The sequence below is a fragment of the Bradysia coprophila genome, unplaced genomic scaffold (assembly GCF_014529535.1).
Source record: "Bradysia coprophila strain Holo2 unplaced genomic scaffold, BU_Bcop_v1 contig_94, whole genome shotgun sequence".
In the NCBI taxonomy this organism is placed as follows: Eukaryota; Metazoa; Arthropoda; class Insecta; order Diptera; family Sciaridae; genus Bradysia; species Bradysia coprophila.
Window position 1 is genome coordinate 8,414,961 of NW_023504022.1, and position 21,304 is coordinate 8,436,264.

Below are 21,304 nucleotides of genomic sequence, written 5' to 3' on the forward strand. Positions count from 1 at the left end.
ATACAACGTTTAAAACGTAACGCCGCGCCACCTTTTATTCTCAATGAAATGAAGTATAACACACAAAAAACTCAATGTCAATTTTCTCCAATCAGGTAGAAAGTCTCAACTGGTTTGTACATTAGCTGAGCTTTAAACGCGAACCAAATGTATGCGATCTATATTATGTACATATTGAGCTGTTGCATTACACAAATTCAATTATACAGAAACATTGTACATTACCAGGAAGGATGTACAGTGTATTGGAGTGTGTACAGATATATATCAAAGGAATGTTTGAATAGAATGTTCCCATTCATACACACTTGCTCGCTGCTGCAAGTAAATTTTGCAAAAACCTTGAACTTTTTTGCCCCAAATCGGTGTGGTGTATATATACAAATGTATGCATTGCATGATAGATATAATGTTATATGGTTGAGCGATGTTATGTGTGTGGGATACGTAAAGGGTTGTCGGAAAAAGCGCACTCCCACATAAAGCAAATGGAGATTTTGGAATAGTTTCTGTCGAGGGAATTTTCACATAAATTTTCGAAAATAGTCTGAGAAAAGCACTGCATTTTAAGGACATAAGCGAGTTTTGGGTGGTGTGTGCATGCGTGAATTTTGTAAAAAAAAACGAAATGATTTTTCATGGTTTCAAATTGCAAAAGCAAGACGGAATCAATTTTCCCGAAAATTTTTATTCAAAAAATCAAAACGGTAAAACGATGACACACAATAAAAAAAAATCGAAGCAATTTCCGCCTTGGACCTCCAAATCTCTCGAACACAACAAGCCAAAAAAAAAAAAATTAAAAACAAAAAAAAATTGAAAAAAAAAACCATTCCAGGGTCCGTCGTACCTAATCTTTTCCGTTTTGCCATTAATGGGGATAATATGTACGGTCGATCGATTGTCAAATCCTTCGCTAAGATTTCGCTCTCTAATCCGATCAACTAATTGATGAGACATCTGAAAGTATCCATCCGATTGACGCAGTGGCGTCGAGTCACTGTTTCGATTCGATTCTTTGCTGTAGCTTCGCCGGAAGCCGCGTTCGAACCGTGTCTTCAGGTGGTTTGTATCTTTCATAAATTGTCCGTGCTGATGTTTCATGTCATCGTCTTCGGAGCTGCCGTTACTGTCACATAGATCACAAGGACCTCCACGGTAATCGTGCAGACTGTTTGGATATTTTCGTTCAGCTGAGGGTGTCAAAAATGGTTCGAATATGACACGATCCGTTACTATGTCCGGAATCGTTCCCATCGACTTCATTTTCGTCAAATGATAATTTTTATTGTCAGCATCGGTATCGTTGCCGATGTACTTTGTGTCACCGATACCAAATTTTTTCTTATACCTGCCATTGATCTGCAATGGTTTTCCGCTAAAAATGGACTCTCGTTTACGTACGGCCGTCACGATGTCATTATCTTCATCAACAATTAAATTTGTTAACGATTTTCGACCGGTCATTCCGAAACGGCGTCGTTCAAATTCTTCTTTCAATTTGACCAAATCTTTTGGCGTGTCGCCGAACAAACGTTCGTGTTGCGACAAATTTCCCATCGACTTCATTTTGTACATCATTCCGAAACTGTTGTCCGGCGTCGAGAATTTTTCATCCAGCCCCGAATCGATTTCATCGTAACCATAATTATCGGATTGTCGTCGGTCGGGTATGTGACCCATACTTTGAATTTTCGTAACACGATAATTGGGCGGAGAGCTCGATGGACCATTTTCATCCATACCAGAGTCGACAACGTCTTCGCTAGTATATATCACCGACGTGTTCGGAGTTAGGTATATTTCACCGTCCGATTCGGGACTCAGTGGCATTTGTAATTTTAGAGTTGGTTTCGGAAATTGTTTGGAGGAATATAACCGATTTGCTAGCGGTTTAGATTTGGGGAACGGAAGATGGTACCTTTAAAAATAATCGGAAAAAATAACGAAAATAAAAAAAGAAAAGAAAAATTAACCGATATGTGTGCAGGAGGCGGTGGGTGGTTTGGGATGCACGGAGTGATGTATTTATTCGTGTAACGAATTTTGTGTTGAGTGTTATTCGGTGCGGTGTTAAAATGTTTTTTAATAATAAAATGTTGAGTTTGTAATAAACAAACCATTGCATGCTAAATTCACGCTGTTACGCTGTTAGTTTACAGAACTTTTTCGTTAATATCGTTGAGATTATTATTTTAATATTTAGGTCATGCGTTTCATAAATCAATTAGAACAGAAAGACTGCAGTGTGATCAGTTCACACAAGAGCATGATCCCATGTATCGAAGGAACTTCTCCTATTGTTTTGTTAAGGAAGTTTGCGGTGAATGTCAGTGCTTTGAAAAAGTTTACTGTTCTGGAAGCATCAGAACTAATATCTGTTCTGGGAGCATCAGAACGAAAGTCTTTTCGGGGAGCTCCAGAACGAATGTCTACTCTGGAATCATTAGAACGAATTGCTGTTCCGAAAGGATCAGAACTAATGACTGTTCTGGAAAATTCAGAACGAATGCCTGTTCTGGAAGCATCAGAACGAATGCCTGTTCTGGAAGCATCAGAACGAATGGCTGTCCTGGAAGCATCAGAACAAATGTCTGTTCTTGGACCAAAAGAACGAATATCTGTTCTGGAAGCATTAGAACGAATGCCTTTTCTTGAAGCTTGAGAATGAATGTCAGTTCTGGAAGCATCAGAACGAATGTCTGTGTTGGAAGCATCAGAACGAATGTCTGCTCTTTATGACAGTGGTTGCAATTTGACTCCACTGAAGCGTAAAATCAGACAAAATATAAACGAAAATGAGGTGCGTACAACTGTCACTGCGTACAAACGACCTTGTGGGACACTGGTTGCATGATTACTTTCAGTGCTGGAACTCAATATAAAAATGGGGATTTATGGTTGAATTCCTAATCGATTTTGAAATGACCACAATATTTAGTCGCACGGCGACCTGTTTACACCAAACAGGTCACTGATTTGAATCTAACTTTTTTGTTCTATATTAAAACGACAACATAAAATATCGATTAATTGAATCAATTCAATTTTTTTCAGCTTTTAATTATCGTGTAACATTGTGTGTGACAAAAAAATGTCTACAAAATTTCGTAGAAACTTTTTTTTCTGTATAAAACAACACTGTGCTGTTGCTGCCATATTTTAGCGAAACTAAACTATCGAACAAAAAAACATGTTGTTAATCAGAATAGTGTACAAATCCATGCACAAAGCTGTTATTCACTTGAGCAAATAAAATAGGAAAAAAAAAGTTTTTAATAGAAATGTAGAAATGGTTCTCCATGCCACGTTTTACAATTTTTCCAAATGAAAAAGAATTTAATCAACGGGATTGAAGGTTAGATAATGATAGAGAAATGAATAGAAGAAAAATTGGACAAGAGGTTTACGTGCTTTTCACACACAGAGAGGACTTACCACTAAACAAAATTTTAAACAAAAATATGTTTTTCGCTTACCGTTGATGTCCTGAATCGCCTTCTGAACTTTGCCTTGAATGTTGACTATGTGAAAAACTACTGTAACCAGATCCTTTGGACATCTAAGAAAAAAAAAATGAAATTTCGGTTTAGAACATCAAGCCGAGGCGACATTCAAATTTCTCTTTGTTTCTTTACTTGACTAGTATTGCTTGAATTCCTTGAGTGTCCAATATCACCTGGACTGGAATTCGTTTGGGATGTTAGCACTTGTTGCATTGAAGACGGAAGCATTGTATTCACTGAGCTATGATTATTCGATATTGTATCGACAGCAATAGGACATGATGGTGCATCGGAAGATTCGGATATACCGGAATCAGTTATAACGGAAGATATGAACGTTGTCGGATCCATTTCGTTTGAATAGAATTCGGGCTTTTCAGGCTTTGTCTTTGTTAACGATCCGAAACCAGATGAACCGGACGCTATGGAAGAATCGTCACGGGGCATCGGTGGTCGGGCGCCGGATGTTTGAACTGCAGTTGAACCTTGAACACTAACTACATTACCGATTGATGTGTCATCGGATGTTATTTGTTTGCTGTTTAGACTGGATGAAGGACTGTTGAACAAGAAGAAAAATCTTTTAGCATCAGGAGACATTGGCGCCGACAAAATGAATGTCCGATTGGGATGAAAAATGTACTTACACTTTGAACAGAATATCACCGCTAAGCATATGCATTTTAATAGCCACTTTAAGAATTGAATTGTCTTGCCTATGACGCGCATCATAGCCTTCTAATAAGCAACGTCTAGATGTTAAACCTGAACCAGCAAATTCGGCCAAATTCAGATCAATGAATCCTAACTTTTGATAGCTACGGCCACCTTTAATTTCCTTTCGTACTGATATTCTAAGTGCGCATGGGTCCAAGACACCAGTCGATGCATTCGCTGACATTTTGCAGAGAATCTCGAATTTTTGTCCCCATTTGACTGTGTGATTTTTGACTTCTTCTCTGTAACGAAAAAAAAGGGAAAGCAAACCGTTAATGATGCAGATGGACAAACTGATTGAGCAATTTATTATAACACCTCTGTTACGTGCTAATTTATGTTACAACTCAAGATGATCAAAAGAGACCAGACACATAAAAGCTATTTATATCACCTAACCTAACGTTGATTCAATGGCTTTGTTTAAAAAGCAAACACGTTTCTGTTTATCCCGATAAAAACGATGTGTGAGCAATAATTAATCTTAAAGATTTACAATCACAAAAGCTTGTGATCACATGGAGAGTGAACAAAAAACCGATAGCAACGATAGGTATACGTTTTTATTATGTCTATTAGTCTGGGATGAAAATCTTGTTTCACTTAGAGATCTCGTTTGTTTGGCAAGAGATTTTTTATTAAGCCGGATGGATTTTTTAAATATACGATATAAGGTTACTGGCTTGTCATCTGTTATCGACACAGCGGACAAAATCAAACAGTAACCACTGGCATGTGTTCTTTTATAACCCAAAATGTTTGTTAAAACCAATGAAATACAAGATTTCGTACACACGAAGGAGTGAGAAGCACCTTAAACAAACGAAGTAACAGATTTAATGACTATATTGCGAGATGATTGAATTTTGTAAAGACACTTCTCTCTTGAGTAGCGTATTTTTGTTAGTTTATTTTTTTTTATTTTTTTTTTATTTAACCACCAACGGGTATCAACCCTACTGGCGTATTCAAAAGTACAATCTATCAACATTTTCGTCAATCAAAAACGGTACACATCAAATCACAAAAAACTTAAATCTAAGCACAGCTTTGAAACAATCGACAGACGACTAAGAAGCGACGAAAAAGAAAAGAATCCAATCAGTAAGCAAAATCAAGTCAAATCAAAAATTAAAAATTTCCACAAAAATCAAGTAAAAAAATGAAAAAGAGAAAGAAAAACGACTTAAAGAACGTAGACGTATACATCAATCAACTTTCGCGCCATTTAGCAAGAAAACTGTCCTTCGACACTCCAGTGTATTTCGATTCCTTGTTGACAAAGTCGCGTAAACGAACATTTGGGGGCCATAAGTCATACGACCTTATCGAACTATAACTGTCGTCGGGGACTGTCACCTTATATTGAAGGAAGCGCACGTCGTGAATAGTTTTGCCAACTGGTAAAAGTAGCGACAAATTGATCTTTGTTTTATCGATCTCCAATTTGGTGCAAATATACGACTTCAGACAATCCACAGAGACGTCTTTGCCAATGTTCGAGACAACAATGCTTTTTGACGAACGACCAGTAATAAACGAATCGGAAACCTTGTTGCGACAAACGGGAGCTTCAACATTCTTGTCACGAATTTGGTCAGAAGTTTCATTCGGTGGAACCGCTAAATGACTATTCGTGACATCGTTGATTGTGCCAGCTCTTCCAAGTACATTGTCCATTAACACTTTCAAACCATCCAAGAACTTTAACAAGTCACCAGATAAAGATGCACCCAAATGAGCTATTGATTCTTCGATACTTTTTATGGCAGTAGATACGTGTTTGTTTCCGTTATTGCAATTGTTGCAATACCAATGAATATTCGAACAATTCTTGATCGCATTCAGTGTTGCTCTACTCATCACGACGCATTTCATATGGAAAATCTCGCCACATACACCACTGCAGCTAATGAATTCGTTGTTCATGATTATAACGTTGCACGAGAAACATTTAGTGGCCATTGTATAGTTCTACGGTCTCACTTACAAACACAATTGAACACTTTAGCGGTGCGATTTGTACGGGCACAGAATGTATTGTCTATCAAAAATCGTCTGCGTTGAAACAAAAATTCGAATCTTGTCGATAAATAGTCCGTATTATGCCACAAATGATGATCCCACCGCAAGTAGACTATAAGTTTCGCTATCGACCAGATAAATCAATGCACAAAACGCAAAATCAACTATCAAAAATGATCAAAATCGGGAACGATTACACAACACGTCCGATGTCAACGACAGCTCTTACACTTAGTTAGATTAACGTACTTGCCCTAACATTTTTCGTTTATCTACAACCGAGGATTCTAGATTTGTTTTATGCGACATTATTTACGAATAGTCCCTTACTGTGTCAGACAATTTCACATAAAGCTTTTCTAGCGATTATTGGTAATGTCCTAAAGCTCACTCCAGGGCTCAAACTTTATAATTTGGGTAGTTACAGAGGGTTTAGTGGCTAGAACGACGTACACACTGAATGGCGAGGAATTTGTGTGCATATGTCTAGCCTACATTATCATCAGACAGAGTATTTGCCTAATTCGAGTAATTGATCGGAAGTCACGTTAAACCGATGGTCTGAACTTGTTACTTGCTGTAAAAGGCTGTTAGTGAGGTCAACAAACAAATATGGTTTCTATATCCCTGGGAATTTCAATAGGACAGAAAAACTAGGTTCGGTCTCGGTGCAATCAATAGCAGCTGTTTGTTTCAGTTACATAAAACCCAAATTGACCTGAATTCTAACTGAACGTCGGAGGTTAGTGTCTATATTCGTCTAATAATAATCATTAAAAACCTACAGTATCAATGCCGCAATATGATTTATAAGCCCAGACTAATTTTTAATGAAACTAATAACTACACTTAACGACAGTACAATCAAAATATTCAAACAAAATGACTTGCTCGAAACAACGACGATCTTTTACAATACCAAAGCTTCATGTATACAATGACGTCATTTAATTGGCACAAAAAAACGCGAAGTAAAAACTATTTTAATGTTCAAAGCAAAAAGAATTTACGAAGACGAAAAAAATGGTTCCTATTATATTCCGAACACAAATTAAAATGTATTTTAACGATCCTGTTGAAATAATTATTGCAGTTTTGTATACAATAAATGCTCGATGTAAATGAAACATTAAGATTTATACTTAAGTGGAATTTTTTTTTATTGTTGCTTTAGTCTATCTCCATCTTCAAACGATGTTATTTCAAATTGGGCCATCATCAGTTCAACTAAATCTCATATTTCCATCGGCAATTGCTCCAAATTAAATGTATTATTCTAACATCGAACTGGCGGCAATTAAGTCGGAAACATATTTTTAGAAGCGAATAATAGGCCGTTACAACTGTAACAAATTGTATGCTCGTTGGTATCATAAAATCGTTGGATGGATTCGAATGCGTTTTTTCGAATAGAAATTGCATGGCAATATCTAATTACGTAAACAGAGATATTTGCTGTGAATGACGGTTGTGAAATGGTTTGAAATTAGAATTTTTCCAGATAGATAACATTCGATCATCGAAAGCCCCATAATACAACCAGTCGGTTCATTGAACAATTTTTTACAGCAATAAATCGGTCACATAACACAAAAGAAAACAAGAAAAAAAAACAATTTTAAATGGGAAGTAAAAAAACTGAACCAAAATCATCTATTACACATAGCATAACAAATCCAAATTAATAACTTTAGTCATATATGCCCGCCACAGCGAAATGATTATGCTGTTTTTTCATCGACAAACATTTTTTGTGGTTTATTTTGGAACATATCTACCAGTTTGATAACTCCAATAATAACTTCGTCTTTTTCTTATGGTCTCGCTCGAAGGAAATCATAAATACAACCGGAATGTTTTTCTATTTCCATTTTCATCTTAAAATACGGATTCAATTTGTGTGTGATCTCATTTTTGAACAAGTTATTTTATCTGCATTTGAACATTACAAAGAGACTCTTTATGTTATGAACTTATATTCGAACAGACATTTGTTGAGTCGAATAGAGCGTAATGATTTTTTGCCGGTAATTTTTTTTTTCTTAAATATTATTTTGATGTGGAACTGATTGCGAACTTGTTTCAATTTGATGTTATGAAACGAAAATCGCTGCAAAATTTAATGATTCGAGTAGTTCGCTTGCTTCTGGTTAGTGTTAATTGGTGAAACACAATTACACTTTTAAAAAAATGAATTAGCTTCGCATGGGATCAAAATAAAATAATCAGGCGACCAGCAGTGATGACTTTCATTCTGGAAAAATGGTAATCCATTTACTAGAAAGAAGATGTCATAACGAATGAACCATTTTCTTTTCGTTGGCAGAAGAACGTTACTTTATTTGGGGAATCCGATTTCTGGTTTATCGCACCCCACAGGGACAAAGGACAAATTTTGGTGTAAGAAATCTGACAAATGTATAATCCAGGGACTATTTTTGTGAGAACGTTTTCACATGTTTTCCTTAATTTTCCAGAAATAGATTTTTTGTGAAAATTTAGAAAAATGTAGGAAATTTCTTGAAAATGCGGGAGAATTCAGGAAATATGGAAAAATGTTTTCCCAAAAAAAGTCCTTGAGTATGACCAATGAAAGTGTAAAACATCTATGGTCTATCTCGGCCACCTGGAGGACATAAAAATGTAATTTCTACAATCAAACGCACTCATTTTCATATTAATTTGACATAAATTGTGAGTGCGTTTAAGATAAATTGGCCAACCGGCCATACCTGTTCTGTATTTTCATTGAGTATAATCTGACACTGCAAAAAGGATTTTCTATGTGAAGAACAAATTTCTCCTTTGCAATCTTCGCAATCTTCAGAAAATTCGCTGCACCCGAGATTCGTTACAGTCGTAGAATCTCGTCACGTTCGGGGAATCACATTTAGAACCAAAGAACATATTAGCTCGTTGGGTGTCACGTCACTCATAGTAGACAGTTGAAAGGTCATTTTCGCTAACTTGCGCATGTTGTAGTGTCAAAAGTTACATAAAAAGTTTCCGCAGACAGGTTTTGCGTTTACTCCCTCAGCAAGTATTTTTGGCCTCGAAGCAGTCGTAACACTCACCCATAATTAATTAAAAATGGTTCATTTGAATCCCCATATCACACCACTCCACTCCCACTGTTGATGTAAAATAATTGTGGCAGAGTTCTGTCGCGGATTTACTTTTTTTTTGCGCAAATATCAACATGACTTCAGACGAGTTACACTTAATCTTGTTTTCATAAAATCGGAATGTAGGGTGAGGCACCAGTCTCCGAACATGTACCAGTGATTAACTGGTTGATTGATTGACTATTTTATGAACGAAAGAACAATAGGTGTCCGACTACTGGCACATGTCCGGAGACATAAAATTCTATTTCTAATCTCTACGCTTAAAATGCTCTTCCAACCAAATTGAAAATATTTACTGCTTTCCGACAATGTTACTTCAATAACATGACATCAACTAAACCAAAATGGTTTGGTGTAGTACGGAATATGCATGCAGAACCGTATTTATTAGAGATCGATAAATTATACACACATTGCATTTGAAGACTTTGGTGACAAAGGTGGGATGAGGCGACATCATTTTATACAGTTACAGCCAGCTAACAACATTTTCATTTAGACATAAACAACACATAATGTCAAAAAAAAAAGACAGAAACCACAACATGTAAAGAAGTGACACAAAATGAAATTCTTTGATTGTCGAGGTTTAACCGTAAAATTTCCATTTGAAAGACCAAACGTCCCCTATCGTGTATACGTTTTTGATTGGAATTGCCTTGGGAACTGCCATGTCGAAATTTATAGGATTATTTGATTGTTTGATAAGAGTTAAATTAACATACAGTGTGGTACGGTATGCACAAATCTCATTTGCACAACATAGTTATCGATGTCTTCCAGGCTCATTAAACCACAGAAATTAATTTCGCATCAACAATTTACAGCGGTGAAATTTAGATAGAGAAATGCGTTTCAGCTGTTTTTCAGCTAGTCTACTCACAAAACAACGCGTGTGCATGTGATACTATTCCACACTTTTAAACAAATTACAAGCACTTTTGATTGTATGAGTGGACCAGCTGAATCAAATTCCTGTCTAAATTTCACTGACGTCCACTGAATTACTGCAGGCAAATATTAACTCATCTACACTCTACAGTTCAACATTAACTCTGTGGTAGAAAATATTGAACTAGAGTGCATTTGACACGAGAACACGATTCGATATAAATTCATAGTTCATCGTACAAGTTCAATTCGAATAAATCGCTCGAGTTATTTTAATAATAAATCACATTTTTGAAGCAAATTAGAATGCCATGGGCAACACTTTAAAAAGCAGTTCCCAGTTGGTAATCATATGCTAAATTAAATCAATCTACTTGCAGTTCACAATTTTCTAAATTTATTCATATTTATGAGATGTTATCGATTGGAATTGCTAGCGATATGTGAGTCAGTCTCGATTGAAAAATTTTGTCGACAAGTGAATTGAAAAAATGTTTAGAGTAGAGAAAGACATCGCTAAAAATTGGAACTGAAATTGGATCGGCCGGGGAGTAAATATTTCGAAAAGGTAAACATAGTATAGTCAACAAAAGGCGCTGAGGGCATCGTGGATGTCGTCATTTGTAATAATTATTTTCTAACTTTGTTATTATCTTGATGACAAAATGGTTGTATTTCGTGTAGCAAAACAATTTCTATACTTTATGATAATGACCAAACATTGTACCAGCAATAATGACACTTTAGGTCCTATTATGTACTACAATTTCCAGCCAATAATATGAAGTACATCAACGATATACAAAACGTGAGACTGTGAACGCTTCGGTATTGTAATGGAACTATAAAGTGGATCATCCCCCGAATCTCTTTTTTATGACAATAAACGTAACGAGAGACTGCAGACAGACAATGTGTTTGAACGAATTGTTTAGCAATATTTCTGCACTGTCGCACCATTCGATAGATGAAAATCAAACCATTCATTTTTGTGATCTAGCTGAGAGGCGAAACGATTTTGATTTTCTTTATAACGTCAACGGATTGATGAGACAAAGCTTGTTAAAATCCATTCTCACTTTATGTTTCGTTTTTAGCTATAAAAATGTAAAAAGGAAAGATATTGCCAATGAATGACATTGTGCAAGCATCGAGTTCGTTATATTTTATGGGACACCCCATTGACGTTGGGTAAGTTATGTTCATTAAACTTTTTGTATTCTTCGGGTGCTTGATTTTCAACTAACAAGTGTCGACAACACAAGGGTGACGAGTGGTAAAGGTATAAGTTTTAATTGAAACCCGAGGGTAGCGAAAATAAATTTATTTCCAGGAAGTTAAATAATATTCCGAAGTTCCATCGGTTAGCCGATTTATGCCACAACTTCGAATTCCCATATACTAACCCGTTCCGGGAATTAATTAAATTTGCAATTTGAAATGTAAGGTAGAACGTTTATTGCGTTGCACAAATCGATGCAAAAAAATTCAATTTGGTTGGTCATCAAATCAAATTTATCTATAAAATCGGCATATGGGTATGGGTAACCCAATTGATTTTAAAATAAACATCCCAGCGATGAATGACTGTTATTCTAATTAAATATATCGGAAAAGAGACGCGTAGTCATGGAATGGTATATTCATCATAAAACCGCGAAAACATAAATAAACATTTCAAACATTGACATGTGCCGAATACATGGCCGTCTTTTGCTATTCAACTCAATCATTTTCCCATAAAATGTTAATTATATTTAGAAAATGCAATTTCCTGAAAATAATTCACTTTGAATGTCTTGGTACGGTGTGGTACGTTCTCACTTTTTGAAATTTATTTGGTGCGTAAAAAAGGATTCTTGAACATCAGCCAAATTATAAAATTCCGATAATTGTTCACCAACGACGTATATGTATACAAAAACATGGGTTTGATTGATCGTTGTTTGAATGGTATAGCGCAACAGTAATGAAGTAAGTGGCAGGAGAGATTTTTTTACAAAGAAACAGCGAAGCCAGAGTTTTTTTTAGTTTATGTGACCCCCCCTGAGATGACGACATTTTCAATGGAACGATTGGTCTAACGTTTTAAATATAAATTTTAAATCTATTACTTCATTTGTGTAAATTGTATCCTTGTTATTGACGTGAAATCTTTTACTTCGATTATTTAACCGTACAATATAAGAGAACTATATCAAGAGATCATCGTTTATTTATGGATGTCGTTTTTAACAGAAGCCAAATCTCAAATCTATTACTTCATTTGTGTCCTAGTTCTACTAGTTTTTGACGCGAAATCTTTTACTTCGATTGTTTAACTGTGTAGTTTCTATAAGGATAAAAGGTTAAGAAGTCGTAGACGATAAACGATTATATCGATGCGACAGACTTTGTTCTGCGTTCACTTGTACTAATCCCTCCTTGACTCACATTTAATTCGATTAACAATTCAATAATTCAGAAAATTCATCACAACGAAATAGGTAATTGTTTGTTCAGCTTTAAATTTTCATGTTTTTTTCACTGAGCTACAAACATACATGCACACAACCGATCAAAGCCGTCTGATAATACGCGTTACATGTCCATAAACAGAATGTAATTTATTTTATATCCGTTGATACGAATCGAAAATATTGTTTTTGTCGAGGATTTAGCGACACTGTGACTGTTCCATATTTGATGAACAAACAAACAACAGGCCTTTTACAATTGATTCACTGAATTTTAAAAATCAATCTCATGTGAAAAAAAGGTTCATCATTCGGAACAGTCAGAGTAAATCAGAATAATGTATCAAGGACTTCAAAGACATGAGATTTTACCGGGAAAATGATCAATGTCAATGCGATCCTTGGAATGGAAGTATTGACGGTATTGTTTGGTAAGTGCTATTTGGCTATTCGCACATGGCAGAGTGGAGAGTCGAGCAATTTTTTATAATCTAGAAAATCCTCGTCTTGGGGTAAGGATGACGTTGTAGATAGAGCTTAAGTGTCTTCAGCAAACAATAAGATATCAATTAGAAAAATCATCTTTGGATGGAGTCTTCGATTGGTTGCACACAAACTTAAAAGTTATAGATCGGCTTGGGCCGTTTCCCCCCTTTTTCTTATAAAATGTCCTTAGCCCAGCTCTAACTTTTAAGTTTGTATGGAGCCGATCGCTAACACCATCAAAAGATGATTCTTCTAGTTAATATCCAATTGTTTGATGAAGACAGTTAAGCTCTATCTACAACGTCATCCACACCGGTAGCCGAGGTTTTAGCAGATTAAAAAAGATTGTTCGTTCCCCACTCTGTAAAGGGGCTATTCGCGCAATGTACGGACATTATTCTCGTTATTTTTTTTTCTACATGATAACTTATCATTTATGACGGGGAGATAAGTAATTTATGTCGATTCATGCAGCATAAATGGTGAATCAACTTGAATGGTATGTTTCACATAACAGTGACGCAAGGAATCATATTCATTCTACTACCATCGACCGTTAAATGCAATTGAGCGTATCAAATACCATTACATTCTGTTAACAATAAGAAGATGACCATCCCAATGTGACCACTTTGTGCTCTCTCACCCTCGAAACGTTTCGAAACATCGTTGGCATTCACTTGAAACAAACAAAATCGAATTACATTTAGTATCGTCATTTCGTCAACATCAGAAATATCTTTTGCTAGAATAAACAAACCAATTTCGAGATCAAAATCGTTTCAGATAAACAATTTTATCGACATAAAGTGGAGTGAGCATGGGGGGCAACATTTTTTTTTTGCTTCTTTCCATTTTATGATTATTACAAAACACTTGAACTTATGTCATCTGCGTTCCGACGAAAAACAAAAACTCGAAATGAATGTTGTGCCATTGAAAACATGTGTTTTTTTCGACGAAAATTAAATTCTACACTATGGTATGGTGCGCGCGGTGCTGTTCTCATATCTTAAAATATTTTTTATTGTAATTGCTTATGTCCGCTATTTTTCTTATGACTTATGATGAAAACCAACTGTTACGCGTAGTGTTGTTTTTTCTCGTCGTCTTCTTCGCTGTATTCTACATAACTAACTGTCGTGTGTGGCGTGAAAAATATTTCACATGAAAATTCATGTGATCATTCAGTTTTCATAGTAAAACATTCTGAAATGGTTGAATGAATTAAAAATTCTATTTATAAAAAGCTAATGCGCTAATATGTAATTGATAGGAGTGTTGCGGTTGGCATACAAATTTTATTATACCCAAGACCATTGTAACACACCAGTTTTATGAGTCTGTTTTGCATTTTGTTCATTTCTATTTTATTTATTGTTCGAATAAGAAAACTATCCACACCACCCCGAGATCTACACGAAAAAGTTGCATTTGTATCGAAATATTTTCATCGAAACGTAAGCAAATTCCACAATGACTGGATCAACGAAAATGACGATACTCAGTTAAAATTAACGCGATAACGTAACCACAAAGATGAAACAACAATAAAAAAAATTTTAAAAAAAAATTACTAGCTCTGCCGGCATGCGTCCGAGAAAAAAAAGAGTTAGACGAAAATGAAACAAATCTTAAAGTAAAAGAATGATTCAACGCGTATCATACCATACGATTAAAATGATGACGTTCGTGTTGATGTCGTAGGTGATAATATGGTCGTGTCTTACATTTTTAATGTTAAAAACGAGTTTTATAGTTTTTCATTTATCAATAAGATCTAAACGACAAGAAATATTTATAATCACACGCGTCTGAACGTTTTTTTTTCTTCTTCGTTTAATTCAACGTGCGATAAAACTGAGAGAAATTAATTGAAACAATACAACCTTGAACACAGATATTGTCAACGCTGGTTTTTAATAATAATTTTACAACTGAACGCAGCTGCAGCAAATATGAGCCAAGAATTTTGTTTTAAATTTCGCATTCGTAAAGTTCAATTTCAAAGTCAATGATGAAGTTGAGTCGGAAAGATTCTTATTTGGATTGCAAAACAAGTTCCATTTACGGGCAATAAGGCTAGTGCTCTGGAAAAGTATCAACCGAGACAATAAATGGGAATGTACTCAGTGACTTTTGTATCACAAGGTGATTTTCAGCGATTTTCTTTTGGCAACAAGGTCGAAACACTAAATTTTCTTTGAAGCTTGAAACTATTGTCGGACTGACGTCAATTAATTAGTCTATTTTTACAGGGGTACACTAGCAGTCAAGGAACCCTTCATAGAAATGGAAAGACAAGCGTGTAAAGTTGTACTTGTAGTAAACGAAGAGAAAACCAAATATCTGGATACATACAATTTTAAAGTCGTGCAAAATGAGAATTACGCAAGGAAGCAGAATCTTCTATGCCCTGAAACACCTGTACCACTTGTATCCCGTGCAACAAAACTCCGACTCTATAAAACTGTAGTTCGACCCATCCAAGCATACATGACGGTTGTGAGACGTGGTCCATGACATCCAAACAAGAGCAGATGCTGAACTGTTTTCAAAGAGGAACCTTAAGATCGATATGTGGACCAGTACATGAAGTAGATGGTTGGGAGGAATTTCATCACAGCTGCAGTAAAATCAGCGAGGATTGGATGGGCGGGACATGTGGCTAGGACGAATGATGCCCGAACTGCCAAGAAAGCCCTCGACAGGAAATTTGAAGGACTAGACCGAGAGGGCGACCTCGGAAGAGATGGATAGACTGTGTGGTCGAAGATGCTAGATCATTGGGGGTCGCGGATTGGAGAAGTGTAGCCGAGGACGGGAACGAGTGGAGGAAGTTAGTAGAGTCAGCCAAAACCCGCTTGGGTTGACAAAGGCTGCTGAGTGAGTAAGTAAGTAAGTATTTTTACCGTGGACGTTAGTGAAAATTAGGTATGAGTGGAATAGCTGAAAAACAGCTGAATCGAATTTATGCATACACTTCACAGTCGTTAACTGTAGTTTCTTAAGCTAAACAATCAAGCTTTATCTCGACGACCGTACAACCGTATTAATGGATTGGTTACGACTTCAACCTTCATATCACCATGTATGCAAATTGGCTGAGTTTGTTCTTGTTCTTTTGATTGCATAATACTGCAACAAAGTAAAGTTAATTAATATTGCGTGCGGAAAAGCCTCGCGAAGCATTACAATATTGTTTTAAATGTATTGTTCCGTCTCATATTAAAATCATGTAAGAAATGAACTTTGGCGCTCCGTTGGTCTGTAGAATTCCACAGAAAGTACATATGTTTAACACTTCTCATATGACTACCGTTGCGATAATGTCATAAGAGTTTTCACCTGTTATTAGAGAAATATTGTGAGCAATGTGAGGGAATAAAAATTGCTATTGACAGTAATGGAATCGGAAAGGGGTTGCACGCGCAGCAATGTTTTAGTTGAACCCTAAACAAAATGGGAAAACCACATTACTATTGCTCGGGTGTATTTTTTATGAATTAAATATTGAACGTGACATGCCATGGAAAATTCAAAACACTGAAGATGTGGCTAAACGTAACGCGCTACGTTCTATTTTCACGTAATTTATGAATGGGTGTTATCCATTATGAAAAGAAGAGGATAACGCTGTACGAGTCCTATTTCGTGTAATACTAAATATAGGTAACACACCTGGAAACATTACAAGCAATTACAATTAAGGTTGGTGATATTTAGCTGCTTCGCTATTTTATATGTCTGTACAATAGTGTATCTAAATGGCCATTTCGTTTTGTTATACTTTGCTCATGTATGTACAATACATAGCGCTTGTATTAGCGCAACACTTTGTGCAAACTTTTTTATTTGAATTTATTTTATGGACGTGGGGAATAACGTGTTCTGATATTCATGTTAATGATGTGATATTGAAATGAAAATGTATAGAAAAATGTACGACAGCAGAAAAAAAAGCAACACAATACATCGTATAAAAACGGTTACATATTCAAAGTCATGTTCAAGGTCATTGAGAGCAATAATTTTTTTAAATTGAATTGTGTTTGTAGATGAGTGTTCAAGAAAACGAGATTTGAGATTCCACATTTCGAAAGCCACGAAAGATCAAAAATTTATTTCCATTTCATTAATAAAATCGGCCATATACACGACTTAGCTTTTCTGCCATACAATGGTGAACAATCAGGTCATTCGTCGTTCCTACGCAATTATTTTTATTATCTGAATTTATTGAGAAAATTAAATTCCATTCGATTATTGCCAACAACCCCACGTACGGCCATTAAATAATCTAATAATTAGTTTTGATGCAAATCGCAATAGATACACATTCAACAATATTAAACACAATTTTCAAAATTAAATTCTTTTGTGGAAGTTTATGTACAACTGGAAAAATTATAAACTGACCGTTGTTAATCGTACATGCGTGCGCAAAGCATCTTATAGACCATTCGACCGCGCGTGCGGATAACATAGACCCCGCGCGTTTAAATCTATTCTCACGCGAGAAACATATAAGTATGTTGTTAGTGATCATACTATTAAAGGTTGACAAAGCATAGAAAATCAAATTCCCTTTTATAAGTACAGTCCTATAGCTCCCATTCGTACAAGAAAAATCAAATTGTAAGTTGACTCGTCATCTGCACGAGGAATATCTTAGGTAATATACAATGACGATTCAAAGCTAAATTCTTATGTTCTTAGTCGTTACATAATGATCCAATTCCTTTCTATAATGTGCTATTCCCACGCGTGGCACGGTGCGATTGAATGAATTTAGACTGAGCATTTCGATGCACTTTTGATATTTTTGGATATTATTAGTCAGCTCGGAGCTTTGAACAAGGTTCCACAAAATTTTTTGATTTTCATCGGTACCGTCGGTGACATTGGTGCATAGCCCATCCTGTCTACTGAGAGAGTGGTGGAAAACTGGTTGTGGTTTCAATCGATACTGCCTGAAATTCTAATAACAATTGTACAAAAATTTGGTACCCTAAGTGCAAGTGAAGCCGGCAGAGACATGCTAAAGTTGAAAAAACGTGATTTTCGAACAGTCATAGAGGCGTGGATACTTGAGGAATGAAGCTAATAAATAGTTCTAGCAATGACCAAAAAATTATTTAAGGGGACCAACTACATAGAGGCCGACAGTAGCTCAAAGTTTTTCCCTCATATTTGGTAAAATTTGCATGTTTCAAAGCAGGGCTTATTTTAGAGAATTTTAATTCTGAAAATTCCGAAAATTCTGAAAAATTCCGAAAAAGTTCCGAAAAATTCTGAAATAATTTTTCGGAATTTTTCAGAACTTTTTCGGAATTTTTTCAGAATTTTCGGAATTTTCAGAATTAAAATTCTCTAAAATAAGCCCTGTTTCAAAGGCACCTGAGACGCACTTATTAATTTTTTTTTTAATTAAATGGTTAATTCTGAAATGCTAGAAGTGTCAGCTGTCCATCGACACCACACATGCAATGACTCATGTCAACAGTGCCGATATGTTGGATGAATAAGTGAAATGTGTCCTTCTACAGTGAAATTTTCGAATCGATTGAAACCGCAACCAGTTTTCCACCACTCTCTCTGTTGACAGGATGGGCTATGCACCTATGTCACCGACGGTACGGATAAAAATCAAAAAATTTTGTGGAACCTTGTTCAGAGCTCCGAGCTGCCTAATAATATCCAAAAATATCAAAAGTGCATCTAAATGCTCAGTTAAAATTCATTCAACCGCACCGTGGTGGGCGAATAGACTATAAGATGATATTTGTACTCGCGGTCGAATAGTAACTTCGTTATACCCATCGAATCTTAATTCTCACGGTTTTGCATATCTATATGGACGTGTGTATCTGTATCTAGTGTCTACCGCTATTTATCAAGATAATAGATACCTGTAGAATGTAGACTCAACATCCGCGTCGATTAACGCAACAATTTGATTAATTTTATCTACAAAAAAAAATTATTTAATTAAAAAGGTCGCTGAAATCAATTTTTAATTGATTTCCGACAGTCAATGGATACGGCAACATATAAAAGCCGAATATTGAAGTCGTTTCGAATCACGAAACAGTCTAAAATACAAATATCATTTACCAGTGTGATCCACATGCGACCATGCGTACGTATGCTGGTCGAATAAAATTAATTTGAATTGCAAGTTTCAAAACAAACAATAATTTTGTTTCATAACAGAAAAGAATTACATTATGAGAGTAAACAATAACAAAATGGAGAAGTTTTTTTTGTGAATATTTGCTTGGCATTGTTGGTTATTATAACAATCTAATATTGGTTTATAAAAGACTAAGAGAAATCATATACGCATGCAAGTCAAATTGAATATGCCAGAAAATTGGGTCGTTTGCGTCTTGACAAATTTAGATTTGTAATAGTAAAGTTTTGTAAAGTCGATCTACAGATTTGAATGTCACATGTTATCGCCAGCAATGACAAAAGTAAGTGATGAGTTGTGACTTCTATGCATACCAAAATTTATGTTAAAACAATTGAAGTACAAGATTGTTTTAAAGTCAGTTTGCAAATACTTAGATCAACAGAAGTAATAGATTTCACAATTATACTGTTCGTGATATACTTCATATGCGTGACAGGTTATCAATTTCTTAATAATACAAATTAATCCCAAAGTGCCATAAATAGTTCTAAAATACAATCACGTCACCAACCTTCCCTTCACAAACCATAACCGAAAATACGATCCCATCATACAATCAACCATATTCAAGACGAGAGTCACCCAACAAAATTGGAAAACAATTGAAAATTGAGCAAAGTTCTTCAGATCAAATGGCGCACATTCAAAGTACACACACCCCATGGGTGTCATTACGGTTAATGAAAATTGTCAGCATGTCTAAATATTAAAAAGGCCCAAAATGTCGATAAAAGAGATAAGGGAAATGTCAAGGAATTGTGTGTCTACATGGGGATGAAGGGAAAATTGCACGACTCATTCAAACACAGCATGACATTTCGATGGGAATTGATTTGAAAACAATTTCTTTGTTTCAATTTGAATCGATAAATTTCCATGCATAAAATTATACTTCTTTTCTTATGAACAGAAAGTAAATAAATAAAACGAAAACACGGTCGCGTAATCGGAATCCAAATCGACTAGGTATTCAACGAAAAAAAAAATTGTTTAAAGAAAATACAAACTCAGTCTCTCGTTGGCTAAGCAATGACCTTTTCGTTCGTCTACACCTTTTTCGTCAAACATATAACCTGTTTGATTGCATGTTGCATTAAAATAATAATAAAATATGTCAGACGACCTTCCCGCGCGGTATGAATTGCAATTTTATAATGGAAACGAAGCGACTAAGTCGACGTGTTTTGTTTCATCAAATGAAAGATTTTATTTTATTTTTATCTTCATCGAATCGTCGATATGTTGTTTCAACAACTTTCTTATGGATTAATGGCATATAGCATATACATACAGCAGATACACCATGATGCTGGGAAAGTTGAAATTTGTTTAGACGGTTTTTGAGTGATTGTATTACATTGAATACGTATCGGAAAACAGTTTCATGTGCACTGAATGTGTACGTTCTCTCCGAAAGCATCGGATCGATTGGATTCTCAATTTCTCACCAAGGTGAAGCATTTAATCGAATAGGACACATGAAATTTATTAGCATTGATTTTATGTATTCAAGTAGTGATTTACTACTTATGAAGGTCGGCATTTGTGTGCTCTTAAAGACCGGAATAAAATATCGTTTTCCAGAAATATGTATTACCGAATCGAGTTGAAGTACAACAACATGCCGAGGTTGGTAAATATCATTTTGATGGAATTGAAAATAGAATGTGACACTCTCGACAATGTGCGGGTATAGTTCTTTTATGGTGACATTTTGGACCGTAATTACTCACGTCGTCGGTTAAAATGTCTTCATATTTTTAAAATAGAGAAGTCTGATGGAATTACAAAATACACGTGTTCAAGGCGTCACTCGAAGACAATTGTAACACCCAAACGACATGCTTTCTTCAAAGAATTAATAAATTATTCAGACTTTGGAAATAGAATGTAAAA

At 35.5% G+C, this 21,304-nt stretch overlaps 1 protein-coding gene across 4 annotated transcripts in view; it reads right to left on the bottom strand.

The window, feature by feature from the left end:
* LOC119085246 overlaps nt 1-21,304 on the bottom strand; it is a 54,225-nt gene that overhangs the window by 3,292 nt on the left and 29,629 nt on the right. For all 4 annotated transcript variants that reach the window (XM_037195579.1, XM_037195576.1, XM_037195577.1 and 1 more), the window contains exons 3-6: nt 4,154-4,465; nt 3,639-4,065; nt 3,480-3,562; nt 851-1,921 (exon numbers count right to left, since the gene is read on the bottom strand). In XM_037195579.1, the coding sequence (XP_037051474.1) occupies nt 851-1,921; nt 3,480-3,562; nt 3,639-4,065; nt 4,154-4,465 (1,893 nt within the window). The remainder of the gene's footprint in view (nt 1-850; nt 1,922-3,479; nt 3,563-3,638; nt 4,066-4,153; nt 4,466-21,304) is intronic.